General features: G+C 36.5%; 1 protein-coding gene across 7 annotated transcripts in view; it reads right to left on the reverse strand.

Annotated features, from left to right (window-relative positions):
- Positions 1-16,837, reverse strand: part of TIAM2 (TIAM Rac1 associated GEF 2) — a 324,497-nt gene that overhangs the window by 3,816 nt on the left and 303,844 nt on the right. For all 7 annotated transcript variants that reach the window (XM_075203392.1, XM_075203391.1, XM_075203393.1 and 4 more), the window contains 9 exons: positions 15,414-15,593; positions 13,380-13,448; positions 13,050-13,175; positions 10,061-10,169; positions 9,779-9,958; positions 7,261-7,379; positions 7,037-7,145; positions 2,361-2,419; positions 1,489-1,594 (listed from right to left, as the gene is read on the reverse strand). In XM_075203392.1, coding sequence (XP_075059493.1) covers positions 1,489-1,594; positions 2,361-2,419; positions 7,037-7,145; positions 7,261-7,379; positions 9,779-9,958; positions 10,061-10,169; positions 13,050-13,175; positions 13,380-13,448; positions 15,414-15,593 — 1,057 coding nt within the window. The remainder of the gene's footprint in view (positions 1-1,488; positions 1,595-2,360; positions 2,420-7,036; positions 7,146-7,260; positions 7,380-9,778; positions 9,959-10,060; positions 10,170-13,049; positions 13,176-13,379; positions 13,449-15,413; positions 15,594-16,837) is intronic.

Here is a 16,837-nt window from a genome sequence, read left to right on the forward strand (position 1 = left end):
CATGTTAATTCATACAATCCCCACAGTTTGAACACGTTTACAAATATTTTTTTTAAAATCAAGATCGACTACCTTAAAGCACAAAGGTCCACTCAAGACTGCAAATTATATAGTATAACTATAGTATTTAATATAAAATATATACAATTATACATTATTGTAATCAAAAGCAGGGATTCTCACGGGGCAAAGAAAATATGAACAAATGAATAAAATCTAACCCCAAGACGCAAAAATTATAAAATGTAAATAATGCGATAGATTGCAATGATAAACAGCAGTGATGTGACAGAGTTTGATTACATTCTGTTTTAGGAGCTTACTGGGAATTTACGCCTCACACCTCCCTAGTGGCTGCAACCTACTTTTACACTGTCGTTCAATAAAAAGTAAGCCAAATGGTTTATTTGATAAATGTCTATCGGGAAAGTTTTAGCATGATCTGATCAGGTATTCGAGAACCAACACAATGATTCCAACATATCAAACATTTATTCAACGGCTAAAAAGATACGAGTTTTTAAACTTTATCAGAAATGTAAATTTTACGAAAAATATTTTTTAGATTTTGTAACAAAGTAATTTTTACATGGAAATAGTCTTTAAATAATCACACCATACTACTGGGAGTTTCTTCACAAAAATATTAAAGACGATGTTCAAAATGTCCTTCTGCTTGCATGCAAGCCTGGAGGTGCTGGCGCCATTTGGCAACAGCATAGTCGATAATCCTCTGAACCAGACCCGCCCACACTTCCAAATGTTGCTTCAGATTGTTTACATCATGGATTGCCGTCTGGCAGACTCTCTTGCATCATGCTCCACACTTCATAATCGACAGGATTCAAACCTGGACTGTTCAGAGGCCATAATGTGGGAGGAATGAAATCTGGTGTCCCTCTTGTTGCCACGTTGATGGTTTCACTGGCTGGCACACTGTCCTGTTGAAAAACAAAATAACCTTCTGGGGCCAGATTTCTGATAACAGGTAGAAGATGCTGTCACAGCAAAATGTCGCGATAGAACTCTTGTAAAAATTGACGGCTGCTGTAATTCTTGGATTCCCTCAAACCTATTATCATGTGTAAATCTTCTTTACTAAAAGGCATTTTTAGGGAAATTCCAACTTTTTTTTTTTTTCCCACCCAAAAAAAGTAGACGATAGAAAACAAAAATAAAGTATGAGGATATTTTCATTTTAAAGAAATTATTAAAGTTTGGCTTACTTTTTATTGAACCACAGTGTACATAGGACAGAAGAGCAGTGCTGATTACTCAACCCACATATACAACTATACAGTATTGTATACTGATATCTTATTAGTACCATGCTAGTCACAATTCTTTACAAAATATATTTTAAACATGAGGACAGGAAGTAAAGGAAGGTGAAAGTGTCTTGTACAAAACAAACCAACACTTTCCCTTATTCTACAGTATTACAATTGTTTTTAAACACTAACATTTACTCTAGGATTCTGTTATTACCTGCTGCGTTGCCCATCCTGACCTGTAGAGCAGACAAAGGAATCAGCCAGCGGAATTTAAACTGATCAATATCACCATGGGTTTGAGAAGCGCGTGTGTTTTGATTCTGTGGAAGATTATGGTGCATAAGCATCAAAAGTACATATGATTTTAGATATAAAGAATACCCCAGAAAGAAAATATTTAATGCTTTGTAATATACAAAAAGAAAAAGACAACAGTATGATTTTTTGGTGTGTGAAAAGGACTTCTGTAACAAAGTACAAACATTTATTTTAATTAGGGAACATTTGGATAGTTTTACGGCTCTGTAAAATGCAAAGAGAACTCAATATCACTTTCAGGAACTTAATATAAAATAAAGATACATTGAATGTTAAACAAGAGTGTAAGTAAAATTCTAATTTTAATCTGCAGCCTATGTTTCCTACAGATTTAATTACAGATGATACATTTGTTCGCACCATACTGACTAGTATACCTAGACACCATACTGCGTGCTTTGATTTTCCTCCTTTGCTTTACCCATACAGGGGTTTCTGCTAATTGCCCTCCCAATCAACTTCCAAACTGTTTGAAGCATATTTACATGTCCTGTGAACGCACACTCCCAGTGTTGTTACTGGACTATTATACCTTTCTCTTTTAAGCAGGGTTTATTTTCCTTAAAACAGCAGTGAAATGCATTAGGCACTGTTGGCATATATTTGTATTTTAATTACGCTTGTGTATTATAAATATGTAAAACAAAATATTTTGCAAATACTGAAAAAATATCTCAAATTGACTTTGGGAACTATATTTAAGAGTGATTTAAAAATATACAAAATTTTATATGGGTTTATGTAACTGTTACTTAAATTGGTACTCACAGTTTTCTTCTTCAGTTTGAAGTTTTCTTTGTGCACCAAGATGATTGCCCTTCTAAACACTAAAAAAGGAAGCAGCATTAGAGGATATTTAGGTATACATAAAAATCTTCATTAAAACGTAGAATTAATTTCAGATAAAAGCATATACCAGTTTCCAGGTTATTGTTGTACTCTGCTCATTCTTATAATTACTACTTTACTACTCTATTATGAGACATTTCATTCCAATCTCGTCTGCTGGGAGTCTATATTGAGCATTCATCACCATTCTGGTTATGTGGTGCCATTTGTCACAGAAAACTTTATTGCTAATGCTTTCCCTTAAACCGAAGGTCTGATCGCTCAAATGATTAAATACGTATACACTAATCACATTTTAGATGATTAACGAAAGACCGACAGACCGTCCGGAAAGTGACTTTTCATATTGTTGTGGGCAAAGATTAGAAATTTGTACACACTGAAACGACTAGGTAACGATATCCCTAAGAAATTTAAATAACGTGCAGAGACACCCGCTATTGCTGTACCACTAGAAACACCAAAACTACAAAATGAGTGATGTGCGGACACCACACGGGACCGGTACAGGCATTAGACATTAACATACACACGTCCCCAAAGGAGTCGCAGCTCAAGGAACTATTGGCACTTGGTCGTGGATCGATCGGAAAATTATACACACTACATGATCGTTAGGTGGATTGGTTGGAAAATATGAAACAGTTAGACCAACCAAATAAGCGGACAATTGGCACGACTTTAGACCATCGTGTCACTATACACACTAACCAGATCTCTGACCGAACAATCGTATGCTGATTGATTTATCCGATTATGGAATGAAAACACTTCACTGTGTACCTAGCCTAATGACAAGAACAATCTACAACATTATTGTACATTGCCAACACCTTAAGCAAATCATTATTACAGCTAATTACAATACAGAGACACAGAATCAAGGGATTTTAGGTTCTGAATGCATATTTGTTGCTCTACAAACTGTCACACTCCAGGCTCTCAGGTTCTGTCATTTACCTCTTTGCTGCATTTCCAAGTTGTCCCTGCGGTCCTCAGGCTCTGCTAATTTCAGATCTCTCTGTAAGATGCTGTCCAGTCTGATTCTGAATGTAGTCTGGAGTGGAGACATAGTATGGGTGTGGCCATCTTGGATTCAGTCACATGATTCCTCTCAGCTAATCAGGTGATAACAGCCTCCATTTCAGATTCCCTCCAAAACCAGTCCATGGGAGCTGCCATCTTGGATATAGTCACCTGACACATGTCAGCAACTCAAGAGTGCTGCTTCTGCCCAGCTGATTGCAGTCTCCAGTCAGGAATCAACAACTATAAAAGGACTTCCAACGTGGTTCCCAGCAGTTTGCAGTCTTGTCATTTATCTTGCTTCAGCCTTGCTATTAATCCAGCTCTGACAGTGCAGTCTGCATTCTGGTTCCATTTCAATATTCCGGTTATAGCAATCCAGTTCCTGTTTGCTCTCCTCTGCTAGTGTAATTAACATCTGCACCTGTCCATTCACTACATGCAGATGAACATTATCAGGCCACCCAGCTTTGTCCACGTAGTCACCAGTCCAGCTCCAAAGACACAACCTCATTCTGGGTGCAGACAGATCCTCAGGCTTGACACAAACTTTCAAAACTGAATTATTCACTAAATCTGGGTTCATTGATTCTTAGGGCTTATTCACACATCTACACTAAAGTGCAGTTTGAAAGCTCACTTTCTCCATACACATACTACCACATGTTAAAAGCTCTGCATGTTGGGTTATGCTTTAATGAGTAAATTGAATAGCTACACTGTCAAAGATATCAATGATCCCAATGCCCGCTTTGTTTTCAGTGTTCTGCATATCCTTTCAGTATATTTTAAAAAAAGCCTGTATAAACAGCACACTTCAGCGTAGACATGTGAACAAGTCCCGACACAGTCTGTCCTGATAGGCTAGCTAGGTAATCCCCTAAAAAAAGATCACCGATCACTCCTATATACCTGTTTGTGAAGTCAGCATCATGATCTGCTTACTCAGATCAAATGGTCAGGTCTCATCCAAGTTACCTACTACAGTTGTGACCAAATTGGACATTCGTCTTGCGGAACTCATCAACAGGCAGGATCAGCCCATGTGCGACCATCTTAACACATGCTAAATGACCACTTATTGTAAAAAGTTGTTGCTTGGTTTAATAGGCTAATTATTTTCAAAACCTTTAATTGTATGAAACAAAGTTCCTTTACTGTACAGAGTCTATTTTTTGGATTTAATCTTGCTTTTTTTCTACTTTATTAGGGTTTGGTATGTTGCACTACTGTAAGGGTTAGGGCCAAAGTTAGATGTTGGGCAAGACCTATGGCTAAAGTTATGATTCATGAGGAATTGTACTAGTAACAGATGAATTAGGTTAAGGTTGTAACTAATTAATTGAAATAAAAATAATGCTACATATGAGGAGTTCAGAGTCCATTCATAATATTCTGAGCATGGTAAAATATATCACTATATAACCTACATCAAAATTAAAGCCTAACAAGTTACGAGTGGATGCAAACACTGGCACAGAATCTGTACATCCAGATGTATACACATTTCTCTAATGATTATTTTAATGGATTTATTAACTATTTTAATTAGCAAAATCCAGTACAGACATTTAACTCTTTGTGCTATTATTTTTGTATCACACAGTCTCACTATTAGCATTTCCTTTGTGAATTGTCATGAACTGAGTCTTAAAGGTCAATTGAGTTACATAGTGAAAAAACAAAAAGAAGGCATCTTGCTGTCAACAGTATGCTTATTCTGCATGTGTTTACTAGAACACAATCAACATTAACTTACAAAGAGTATCCAGTGTGTGATTGTAGACACACAATTAGGTATGTAGTTTCCATGATAAAATTTTAAAATGTTTGCATTTGACACGACAGTTTAGGTTTAACCAAGAGAACTTAATTTTTTGTTTTCAATGCTATTAATAGTTGCCTACTCTCAGAATGTCCATGAGACTCTATGGCAGATAGTCCTGGACGAGCAGGTAATTCTCCCAGAAATTAGCATGGTTATGCGCGTTGCCTCGCTCACTTTGTGAAACAAACAGCGCAAAGTCAAATCTACCTTTTCTATTCATATCTGCCGGAAAAAAGTTTAACTAACTTCGGTTTGTGAGGGGTTAATGCAAAATTGAAAAGTTTTATAGTTTTGTTGGTATAAATAAATATTAGTTTGGATACTTTTAAATTATTTCAAAAGCTATATTTTAATTGCAAAAGGAACGTTTGCATTAAAGCAGTGATGTCCAAAAAAATATCCTGTATGAAAACCAATATCCTGGCCTGTATCGAGCTCTTTATGTTAAGTGTCAGACAAAACTGGATTGAAGGAGTTGTAAACGTTAAGCCCATTTGAAGTTCCAATTGCTAGCTGTATTGAGCTGTCAGTACAGCCACACTGATGTGTATGCAGCAAGTACAGGGTTGTGCAGTGTTCGTATAATTTGGCTTAAGTGGATGTAGCTCTAATCCAATCAGAAGCCAGACATGGTACACAACTACAGTGAGGAAGGTATCTGCCAAGGCATGCTAGTTCTCTGGGCCCCCTATGTTGTCAGCATTGTCATAACAGCAGCTCAGTATATGTGATGATGAAAATCGAAAAAGGAGTGGGGTGGCCAGTAACATTGTATTTAATATTAGTAAGTGTAAATGCCAAACACTTTTCTACTCTAATATTGTTTTTAATCATTGTTCCTATTTTTACACTCGGACAGGGTGTTAAATTCCCATTACACCTTTAACATTTTTTGTTCATATTTATACAAATTGATTATGATGCATAATATTCTGCCTTTATATAGTGTAGACAGATTATTTCAGTAAGGTATATACAGCACTTTATGTCATGGTGCTTAAACATATTTGTGAAATCTTGCAAAATCATCAGTCTATCCTGACACTGCATTTACCACAATTATCAATTCATTTTCATGGTTCATCTATCTATTCATGGTATAGACACTGTAGTGAATGCAGGTATTGAAACTTTCAATGTAACCAATTAAGCATTCTGAGTCCCAGATAAATAAGAAACTTTCTAGGTCTGAAATGAGGTGGGACAGCTATCTAAACATATTTCAACTTATCCTGATAAGTTTATCAAGATATTGAGGGAAAAAGTATTGCCTGTTAAAGATTTTGGGTGACAAACCAGGAATCATGGGACCCTTACCTGTCACTCCTACTAGTGCTTTAACGCTTGATTACGAAGGACAATTGTGCAACCCCTCTTCCACCTTGTCACTTCCAACTTATGACAGAGGCACCATAACAAGACCTACATGAACAGTTGGCAAGCAGCTGTGGTGTTTACTACAACTGCATATCGATGTTTGATGTGGGGTGGGGCTTGCCCACAGCCAGCATTCTGTCCACCAACAATGTATGACAGTCTTGACAATTTACTTTAGTACTATGATTTAGAGTTGAACATTTATAAAAGCAAATGAGAACTATACTTAGTGAAAATTGGCAACCATGTAGTCAAGTAAATATTCTAGATTTAATTGATGTAATGGATTTTTTAATCAAAATATCCCAATATATTAGCAGCAGGACATTGGATATACCATGGTGATTTAGACAAGTGTACTTACCAAACACAGTTAGTTCTAGCTCTCTTCTTGTTTTGCCAAGAGAGGGGAAAATATTTAGCCAGGTGACTGTAGAATATACCAAAAGTTCTCCCATGGAAAGCTCTGTGACCTGCAGTTATACATAACATATTTCATAACCTGTAACCTCATAACTGTAATGATGCATGCCCTATAGAAAGACAGAACAATATATTTTTCATTTCCAACTTTTTGTTATGTCTTACCTCTTTCTCTGTTCCACTCTGCTCCGCAACTAGTTGATCGAACACCGTTCCATAGTCTTCATAAATTTTCTGCATTTCATTTATATGGCTAGCAACTTTTTCCATAGCCTTTAAAGCTTCTGTAATTTTAGAAAAATTGTGCATTTTGTTTTATTTTTTATATATCTCAAAATTGTGATTTTATCTTATTGTATGCAGTGTAAGCACACAGTTGTGTTTTGCTCTGGATTTACATTTATTAAGAATATCCTGCTGTACCAAACATTGTTGTGAAAATCACCCTACAATGTAAACATACAGGTAGTTTAAAACACAAAGCTTTATTCAGTTAGTTAAATTACAGTGAGCTATATGAAAAAAACTTGCCCATTTTATCACTGTTATGTGTATAAACCTCAAGCTATTGAAAACCTATTTACAAGAGGTAAATTAACATTAGAAATGAAATAGCCAAGTATATAACTAACGCTGGGGATTGAATACAGCTTTTGATTTATTTAAAATCTACCCACTCCCCAATGCTACTGAAAGTAGTATTTTCAAAAATCTCATTATCCATATTGCTAACTAGAAATTAATGGTGCAGTCCATCTTCCCCGACTGATACACTCACAGGATTAGGGATACCTCTTGAATTTGGTCCGAGGCACCAATTTAATCATATGGATCCATCTATTCTATTTTTCCAGGCAGAGATGAAAAGAGAATGCAAATTGTAGACTGTCCAGATCTCTTTTTGAGATTGTAAGGCTGTCAAAGATGGCATCCTAATCGGAGCAGGAACTAAAACTGGCTCTTTTATTGTAATTTATCATGCAGTTGGGTTACTTATTTAATTTCTTATCAACATCTAGGTAATTCTCTAAGCACAGTGTTAGACCATTGTCATGTAATCACCATAATTATATGCAGATTAAATGATGGATCCAGCTGTGAGCATGGTTTTCACTAATGTAAGCTTAAAATTATGTCATATCAGCACAATGACTGCAAACTATGGGCCTGATTCATTAAGGCACACAAAGCTAAAGTATTGTGGTTTTTAAAAAAACCAAAACAAAAAAAACCACACAATTCGGGTATACGCACATCTGTATGCAACTACAAGCAAATCTGAAGAAATGTCTAGGTTTGCATACAGTCCAAGGCATGCTCTGCCAGACAATACACTACAGAATACGCACAATACATATGTGTAATATAAAGTCCCAATAGCTGTCCTTGCTAAAGGTGCCACAACAGCACCGAAACGGTCGTCGGCTATTTTAAAAGCAATAATAAAGGTTTTTTTTGTACGGACTTCTGGATTGCAGAATTATTTGGACAGAAATTTATTGAACCCGGCACCCACTTATGTTTTTAGAAGTGATGTGCTGCTCCTATTGACCTACATAAATCACACATTTTTTTTATCCCAGGACTTATGCAGTTAATACTATTATCTACCTTGCATTCTATTAACTAATTATTACCCAATAGATCCCCAACTTATGTGGCTGCTATGTCAATTTAAATGGGAGTGTTAAGTGCTGGTCTGCATCTTATATATAGGTCTAGGAAAGTACTAAACAAGAGTCAGCAAATAAATTAGCCTCTTCGCACACCCCGAGTCATGTTGAAAAAGCTTTCTATTGCACTAATGTGTAAAGCTGGGTACACACTACAGAAATTTCGACCAACTTTTTATGCAGAGCGATTTTACATGCGATCGATAATCTGATCGCTCGGTCCATGGACTGAATACACACTAGCCTTGTTTAGGACGATATAGGGAAGAGCGGATGTCCCTTTAGCAACTTTTTACAGCCATGTTGTCGTGATCAATAACTGTAATTTTGTACTCACTGTTGTAGATCGGTTGGAAGTTTATACACACTACACAGCGGAAACGAGATTGGACCGAAAATATTAACGGTACGACCAACCAAATGAGGCGATAATCGTCCATTTGGGCAGACTTTCGACCATCGTGTCACTGCACACACTGACCCGACTTTTGAACGAGCGGTCGTATGTTGGCTGTTTGAGCCGATTATTGGATAAAAAAGTGTAGTGTGTACCCAGCTTTAGTATTAGGGCATAAACAAATATATGTAGTATAAAGGTAAGTAGTGAACTGGCAAAAATGAATGTGAATAGCTTTCAAAAATACATATTTATTTTCTCTAATACAAGATGGTTTTGTGTTTGATAACATTGTTGTTTGGTGCTTTGGTTTACGATCGCCTGCTTATGTTAGAGTACCAAATAATCTATTTATCAGTATAAGATTTAACCGGGGGGGAAATGTGCAGGATGGTGGACTCTTATTTAAAATCTGGAGAGCTTTGTTTCCTTGTTAGTTATTGGAATTTAGTCTTGTTTGTTTTTTGATTTATCAGGTGACAAGGACATTGATGCACATATCAAAACAGAACAATTTTGAGTTTTTAATTTACATTTTTACCAATTTGTTCCTAGTTCCCTATTTTTCTTGTTAAATGCAGCGACAGCATTTTAACAGACATAAGTCAAGTACCTGTCAGGTGATAATGCTCTTCACTTTCATTGTCCGTTAAGGAAACCAGCTCTTTCAGCAACAGAGGGTATTTCAACACCCTCTGTACAGGTTTAATAAGGTACGACTCCAAGGTAGAAGAATGCTGCTTTGTTGGGTTTCTGGCATCCAAAAAGTCCTTAAAAGCAGGGTCTGTTCTAGCTGCAGAAAGAATAGATGCAACTTATATCTTCTATCTACCAGGTGAGTAACTAGTACATTCATTAAGGCAAACGCATGAAGACAAATTATACACGGATTTACCTCTTTCGAGAACTTTTTGCACTTTTATATGGTTTGCACAGAATCCACTGTATAGTTTGAAGTGATCTGCATAATAAAGAAACGAGCCCCCAAGAGAGAAAAGCAATTTCTGAAAAACACAAAAAAAATATATAACGACAGTGGACCAGAGTATGTTCCTGCTTCTTCAATTATATTCAAACCGAAGCATAACTATGCTCAATTGCTGGCAACCACTACTATACTTGCCATGTGTAGCAGCTATTATGAGGTATGTCTATTAAATAACGAGACTGTTTAAAAAAACTCACCATTATTTATTGGCATTACAAATTTAATGTTTGTCCCCTTTATTATACTCCTCATTTGCACCAATACATTGCTGTAGTCTTGTTTTCCACTGGTCGAAGGCAAGGAGCAAATCAATTTCTGTCACTTGTTTCAACATATCTGCCGTTTTCTTCTTTACAGCACCAACGGATTCAAAATGTGTCCCTTTAAGCACGGATTTAACTTTTGGGAAAATATAAAACTCACAAGGTGCTAAAATGGGCGAATATGGAGGATGTTCAAGTGTAGTAATGTGTTTGTCAGTCAAAAACTGCTTCACAGAAAGTGCTGTGTGAGCAGGCGCATTGTCCTGGTGAAGAAAGAAACCATTTTTCCACAGTTGCGGCCGTTTCTTTCTGACTCTCTCTTTGCTTTTGCAAAACTTCCTTATAATAATGCTGATTAACTGTTGTGTCTTCTGGAACCCATTCTTCCAAAATTACACCCTTGTTATCGAAAAAAAAAAAACAATGCCCATTGCTTTGAGTTTTGACTGGCTTTTTTTCATTCTTGGTGACGACTGTTTTCCAGTGCATTGACTGTCTTTTGGTTTCAGAATCGTACTGGAAGATCCAGGTCTCATCACAAGTGATTACTTTATGAAACAGGTTTGGATCTGTGTCAAGTTGCTGCAGAATGTCAACACAACATTCCTTGCAACATTCCTTTTGCTCTGGTGTTAGAACCCTTGGGACCATCTTTGCACAAACTTTCGTTATGTTGAAAACTTCAAGCAAAATTTTTCATACGGTGTGTCAATTTTCATGGATTCAGCTATCATTTGAACACTGAGTCTGTGGTCTTTTCGAACAATCTGACTGATTTTTTTCTACATTTTCTTTAGTTCTTGAAGTGCAAGGTCATCCAGGGTGTTCATCATCTTCAACATTCTCACGTTCCTCGCTAAATCTTTTGTGCCACTCAAACACACGCGCACGAGACAGGCAGTCATTCCCATAGGCCACAGTAAGCATTTGAAAACATTCCGTTGGTGCTTTGTGCAATTTTACTAAAAAATTCAAATTGACATGTTGTTCAACTTTTAAACTTAGCATTTTTTCGGCACTCTACAGTAAACACAACAAAACTTAATGGCAACTCACAATCAACTGAACGTCATAGAGTGTTGCAGCTTGTTATGCAGGTTCAGACCGGTTCAAGGTTACTACGTATGCAGTTATAACCGGTTCTGACTGCTTAGTTTATTTACTAGCTGGAATCACAGTCTCGTTATTTAATAGACATACCTAGTATATAGCAGAAGAAGCAGCTAGGTAAGTTATTGTTTGTTACTACTACCAGTGACATATTATTGTGCATTACAGTTACTGCTGGCATAATATTGGGCACTACTACTATTGATGTATGTATTACTGGGCCTCAGTGCTACTGCTGGCATACTTGGAACACTTTACAAGCACCCTAGTAAAGGGCTTAGGTACCAGTGAATCATCGTTACATCATTACTCATTTGGGGGAATTCAATTCCCCTCGAAGTACCGCCGGGTTAAAAACTATTACCGTTATTACGGTAGTTTTAATCCGGCTTTCTGCTCACAGCTCAAGCAAACAGCCAGAGTTTTAACTACTGTAATAACGGTAATTACGTGCACTATTACCATAATACTGGTAATAATGGCAGGCCACGTTACTTTTAACAGTAACGAGGCCAATTGAATATGCCCCATTGTTTTACAATGAAGTTGGAGGTAACTTGAAAGAAACACGCAGGCATTTTATATTTATTGTCTTTAGATTTGGAAAAAAGTGTTCCCAAGGTCATCTACTGGGGAGTGGCATATCTATGTATACAAACTCTATATTTTTGATATTCTGCCTATTAAATGACACCATAGTAACCAAATTTATTATAAACCTCAGTAATTTTCACTTTTTTAAAATGTATCTGTGAAATAGAGTAGCAGCATTTTTTTTTTAGCAGGGACATATTATATTTTGATTATACATGTAAGCAGTCAAAACAGTAAATATGACAATTTCTTCTAGCACTTAATAAAGCACCTAGTACATTAAAATTGCATTAATACCAATATATACAGTTTCTAGAAAAATCAATGAAACGTGTGCCCTTTAGGCTCATGAATAAATGTAGACTATTTCACATGGTTCTGTTTTGATTTCCTTACAAGTCTATTAAAAATGATGTGGTTGGCAATAGATTGATTAAATTTGATCAGTTGTCTGAATTGATTGATAACTTTTTTTATGTGATTACAACGTGTGCTGCAATTGAAAATGAATCTAATCATATATAAAGCTAATCAATCATTTAAAAAAAAAAGGGAAAATGGTTGTGTCTGTGGACAGCTTAAGAGTAGGGATATTTAATGATAGCAGTGGATGGTCACAAAGTAGTTTGAATTGCGGTAACTTTATTGCATTTTGCTTGTAGACATGGCAATAATGTAAGACGCATCAATGTCTTCCAGAACGTATTAAAGAGTGTGGTTGTTCTGGCTCAGTTTGTGAAAAGTCTACATTTAAAACAAAAAATTTTGTTGTTACTTTTTGCAAGTTAATTGAATTTTTATTTCTATGTTAGGAAAGTAGCCAGTATACATTAGCTAGAGCTTGCATAACCTGTACATTTACAGTGACAGAATTAGGTTATCCTCATTATTCTGCTGCTCTGAATAATGACAGTCAGTAGAAAACTCACCCGAAATTGTGACGGCATTTCAAGTACGTTAAAGTCAGCAGAACTTAAAATGCCATCTTCCAGAGTTTGCAGGAAAACCTTCTGGAAATCAAGCATTTCAGGTAGACTGCCAAACAAAGAATCCATCTAAAATAGAATACAAATTTAGGTTTTAAATACAAAAATATGCAGGCTTTTTGTTAGCTTTCGTAATTCTAAATGTACTGTAAATTACGCTGTATACACACAAAGCATTTTTTCTGTATCCATGGCAACACAAGTTCAGATGTCCATTTAATAAATCATATTATGCACGCATTAAAAACACTAAAATGATGATTTATTAATTACCTCATCCTGAGTAAGGTATATTTCGTTTTGCAAAGGTTCCAAGTATAATTCAAAAAGGCAACTTAAATCCTGCAGGAGGAAAAAAAAAAAGGAAAAAAAAAAAGGGTTTAAAAAAATATAAAATTAAATCATTACACACACACACACACACACACACACAAAAGTCATTAAAATATGCAATGAGCAAGTCCGCATTACCTTTCATTCACATTTATATAATATTTCATACTGATTTAATTTTTATGGTTACAGTTATTTTAATTATCAACTCAGCAGTTAAGTACACTGAAGCTATATTTATTGCTCGGTACAAGCCTAATGTTTCTTTTAAAAAGTGAGATTTTTCATTATCATAAACAGATGTTCATTGTACAGTATGACAACTATATAATTTAGTTCTGTACGTTGTGAGTATTAACTAACACAATTTTAACAGACTAAGTTAAAATAAAAATATAATATTTGAAGACCTAATATAAATACTGTAAAATAAATACCAAGACCTGATGTAGTTTACCAGATCCCCAGACCAGCCTGCCTGGGTCCGGCACGCTTACCTGGCGGCCATCGCCGCTTCTCAAGGTGTTGCATCAGGCACCATCTTGAATTCAAATCTGCGCACGCCATAGGCTGATTAGTTATTGCTCCTATTTCATCTCCCTGTTATATAAGGCACCTGTGCCTCTCTCTAAAATGCCAGATCTTGTCCTTCAGGCTGCTCAAAGTCACCAACTTTCCAGCTTAACCTGGCAATCCAGACACCCTATACCTACAGTCACCCATCGTACCTGGGTAACCAGAGTCTCCAGCATTCCAGCTGTTATCTGGATACCTCTACAAGTATTAAACCTACACCATTTCCAAATGGTCTTGCATGGTGCCCCCCCCAGAGAACTGCGACCTGTCTGTGGTGCTGAAGCAGCAGGACCAAACCTCCTTTAAGGAGTTCCTGTTGAATACCTTCACCCTATTCCGCATCTCAATGGTAGGCAGTAGTAAACTACACATATCGCTAAAGCTGGGTACACACTACAGTTTTCATCCAATAATCGGCTAAATCAGCCGACATACGACCGCTCGTTCAAATGTGGGGTCAGTGTGTGCAGTGACACGATGGTCGAAAGTCTGCCCAAATGGACGATTGCCGCCTCATTTGGTTGGTCGTACCGTTTAATATTTTCGTTCCAATCTCATTTCCGCTGTGTAGTGTGTATAAACTTCCAACCGATCCACAACAGTGAGTATGAAATTACAGTCATTGCTCACGACAACATGGCTGTAAAAAGTCGCTAAAGGGACGTCCGCTCTTCCCATTATCGTCCTAAACAAGGCTAGTGTGTATGCAGTCCATGGACCGAGCGATCAGACCATCGATCGCATTTAAAATCGCTCAGCATAAAAAGTTGGTTGAAATTTCTGTAGTGTGTACCCAGCTTAAGGATCTGAAAAATCTTGACTAATGCGATACCTGAGCTCAACTTGAAAAAACAAACAAAAAAAAAAAAACAGAACAGGCCCAAGCAAAAGGGCCCTCACATTTTACTCAAAACTTTCATTGTACAAAATGAAATTCCTCGGTGTGTGACAATGTAACTCAATAGGTTTCCTATAATTGAATCAAAAGGTTCACATTTTATTTACTTTCAATATGTGTTTTATATTTTTACTTTAATAAATTTGTATACAATGCACTGCATGGGGTGTCAGAATACAAGCATTAGATGCAAGATTAGAAAGTTCCTTAAAAAGCGATCTAAACACCAAGGAATTGATATGTATGTACTTGTGCAGTATTAAGAGATAATAATATTATTATTAACAGACCTGATCTAAAGTGCAACCATAAGTAACTGCCATCCACATAAAAATGGCTTTGATATAGCCATAGCCCATATGCAAGATATTACTTTTAGCTATTGTTCATTTTTAGTATTACAGAGAATGTGCTGGAATTAAGGCACTGTATTACAGCATTTAGAGATAAACTATGCAGTATGTATTTACTGATCAACATATAACCAAATTTTGTATTACCTTAACATAGGATTTTTCAGTGTCAACAAGTTCTTGAATAACTTTCCGAAGTCTATCTGCATCTGACAAGTGCCGAGCGAATGGTCTCTGTGGTGGGTCAGAGCTGTCGTTTTGCCCATCTGTCATATCCCGATTGATTTCCTGCATGCCTCGACACAATGCAGAGATCTGTTCAGCACTCTTGAGAAAAGAAATAAAAAAAAAAAAAAAGATAGCAAAACCGTTCAATACCTCTAAACTTTGAGTCATAAGAGTAGTATGGATTTTCTAAGACGGCAACCCTCAAAAAATGTGTCAGTAAATCCTGTATGTAGTCCTGGCCTGAGAAATATCTTATTGCACCCTAATGCGAGTTGTCCACAGAGGGATTTATAACTAAATAGTATCCTAATTACTTCTGTAGTAGAATTGTCATATGAGAGTCTGTTCAAAAAAGCATCCTAAAATAGGTAGCACCTAGCAATCATTTAACATTAAGATAATTTAAATAACACTGTAACTCCAAATAGGAAGCATCTATGAAGAAAATAAGGCTATTTGTTAACATACTTCAAATATTGCCACCTTGATTCTCTTACCTAGTGTAATAGTGACATAAATAATTTAACACAAATAACTAGTTTTGATCAACTAAACCTATCTAGCATGCAGTAGTGCTTCAAATACATGTGCACACATTGACTACTACTAGCAAGACCACCTTTTCCTATAGCGCCTTTTCATATTGCATTTAATTTAAATATATTCACATGTGCAATGTTGCACTATGGACTTACTTGAAAATTATTATATATACACACACAAATTACACATAGATAACTTGGTATTATAGAACAAGTTATTTACAGGACAGTAAGAGTGAGTGGTGGCAATGTCCAACGTGATGTTGGCCTGGGCTCAAGAAAACAAGGCTGAGTAGCAGACCTAGAGATACAGAGGGTGATTCAATAGTATTAAGAGCACCCTTGAAGCCTTGGAGAGTAGAGGCTAATCTGATGGGAAGAGGTTGGAGATGAGGAGATTTGTTTAGACAGTTTTGTAGCTGAGGGAGAGGAGTTTACATTTTATTCTGTAGGCCACGGGGAGCCAGTTTAGCAACTGGCAGAGTAGACCAGCAGAAATAGAGTGACGGGGGTGATAAATAAGCAATACTGAGGATAGACTGAAGAGGAACAAGGTGGGAGTTGAGTAGGCCAGAGGTGAAGTGGTTACAGTAATCAACGTGAGAGATTACAAGGGAGTGAATAAGAGTTTCAGTGGGTTCCATTGTGTTGCAATGAGAGTTAGAATGTGCAAAATTCTAAGACAATATAGGAAAAGTGAATTTTCCATTCTTACAAAAAATTGTGTTCATGAATGAACCATTACCACACAAAGTACAATAAAGCATTGAACTTTGCGCAGAGATGGTTTGCAATAAGGTC

Source organism: Mixophyes fleayi, chromosome 3 (assembly GCF_038048845.1).
Source record: "Mixophyes fleayi isolate aMixFle1 chromosome 3, aMixFle1.hap1, whole genome shotgun sequence".
Lineage (NCBI taxonomy): Eukaryota > Metazoa > Chordata > Amphibia > Anura > Limnodynastidae > Mixophyes > Mixophyes fleayi.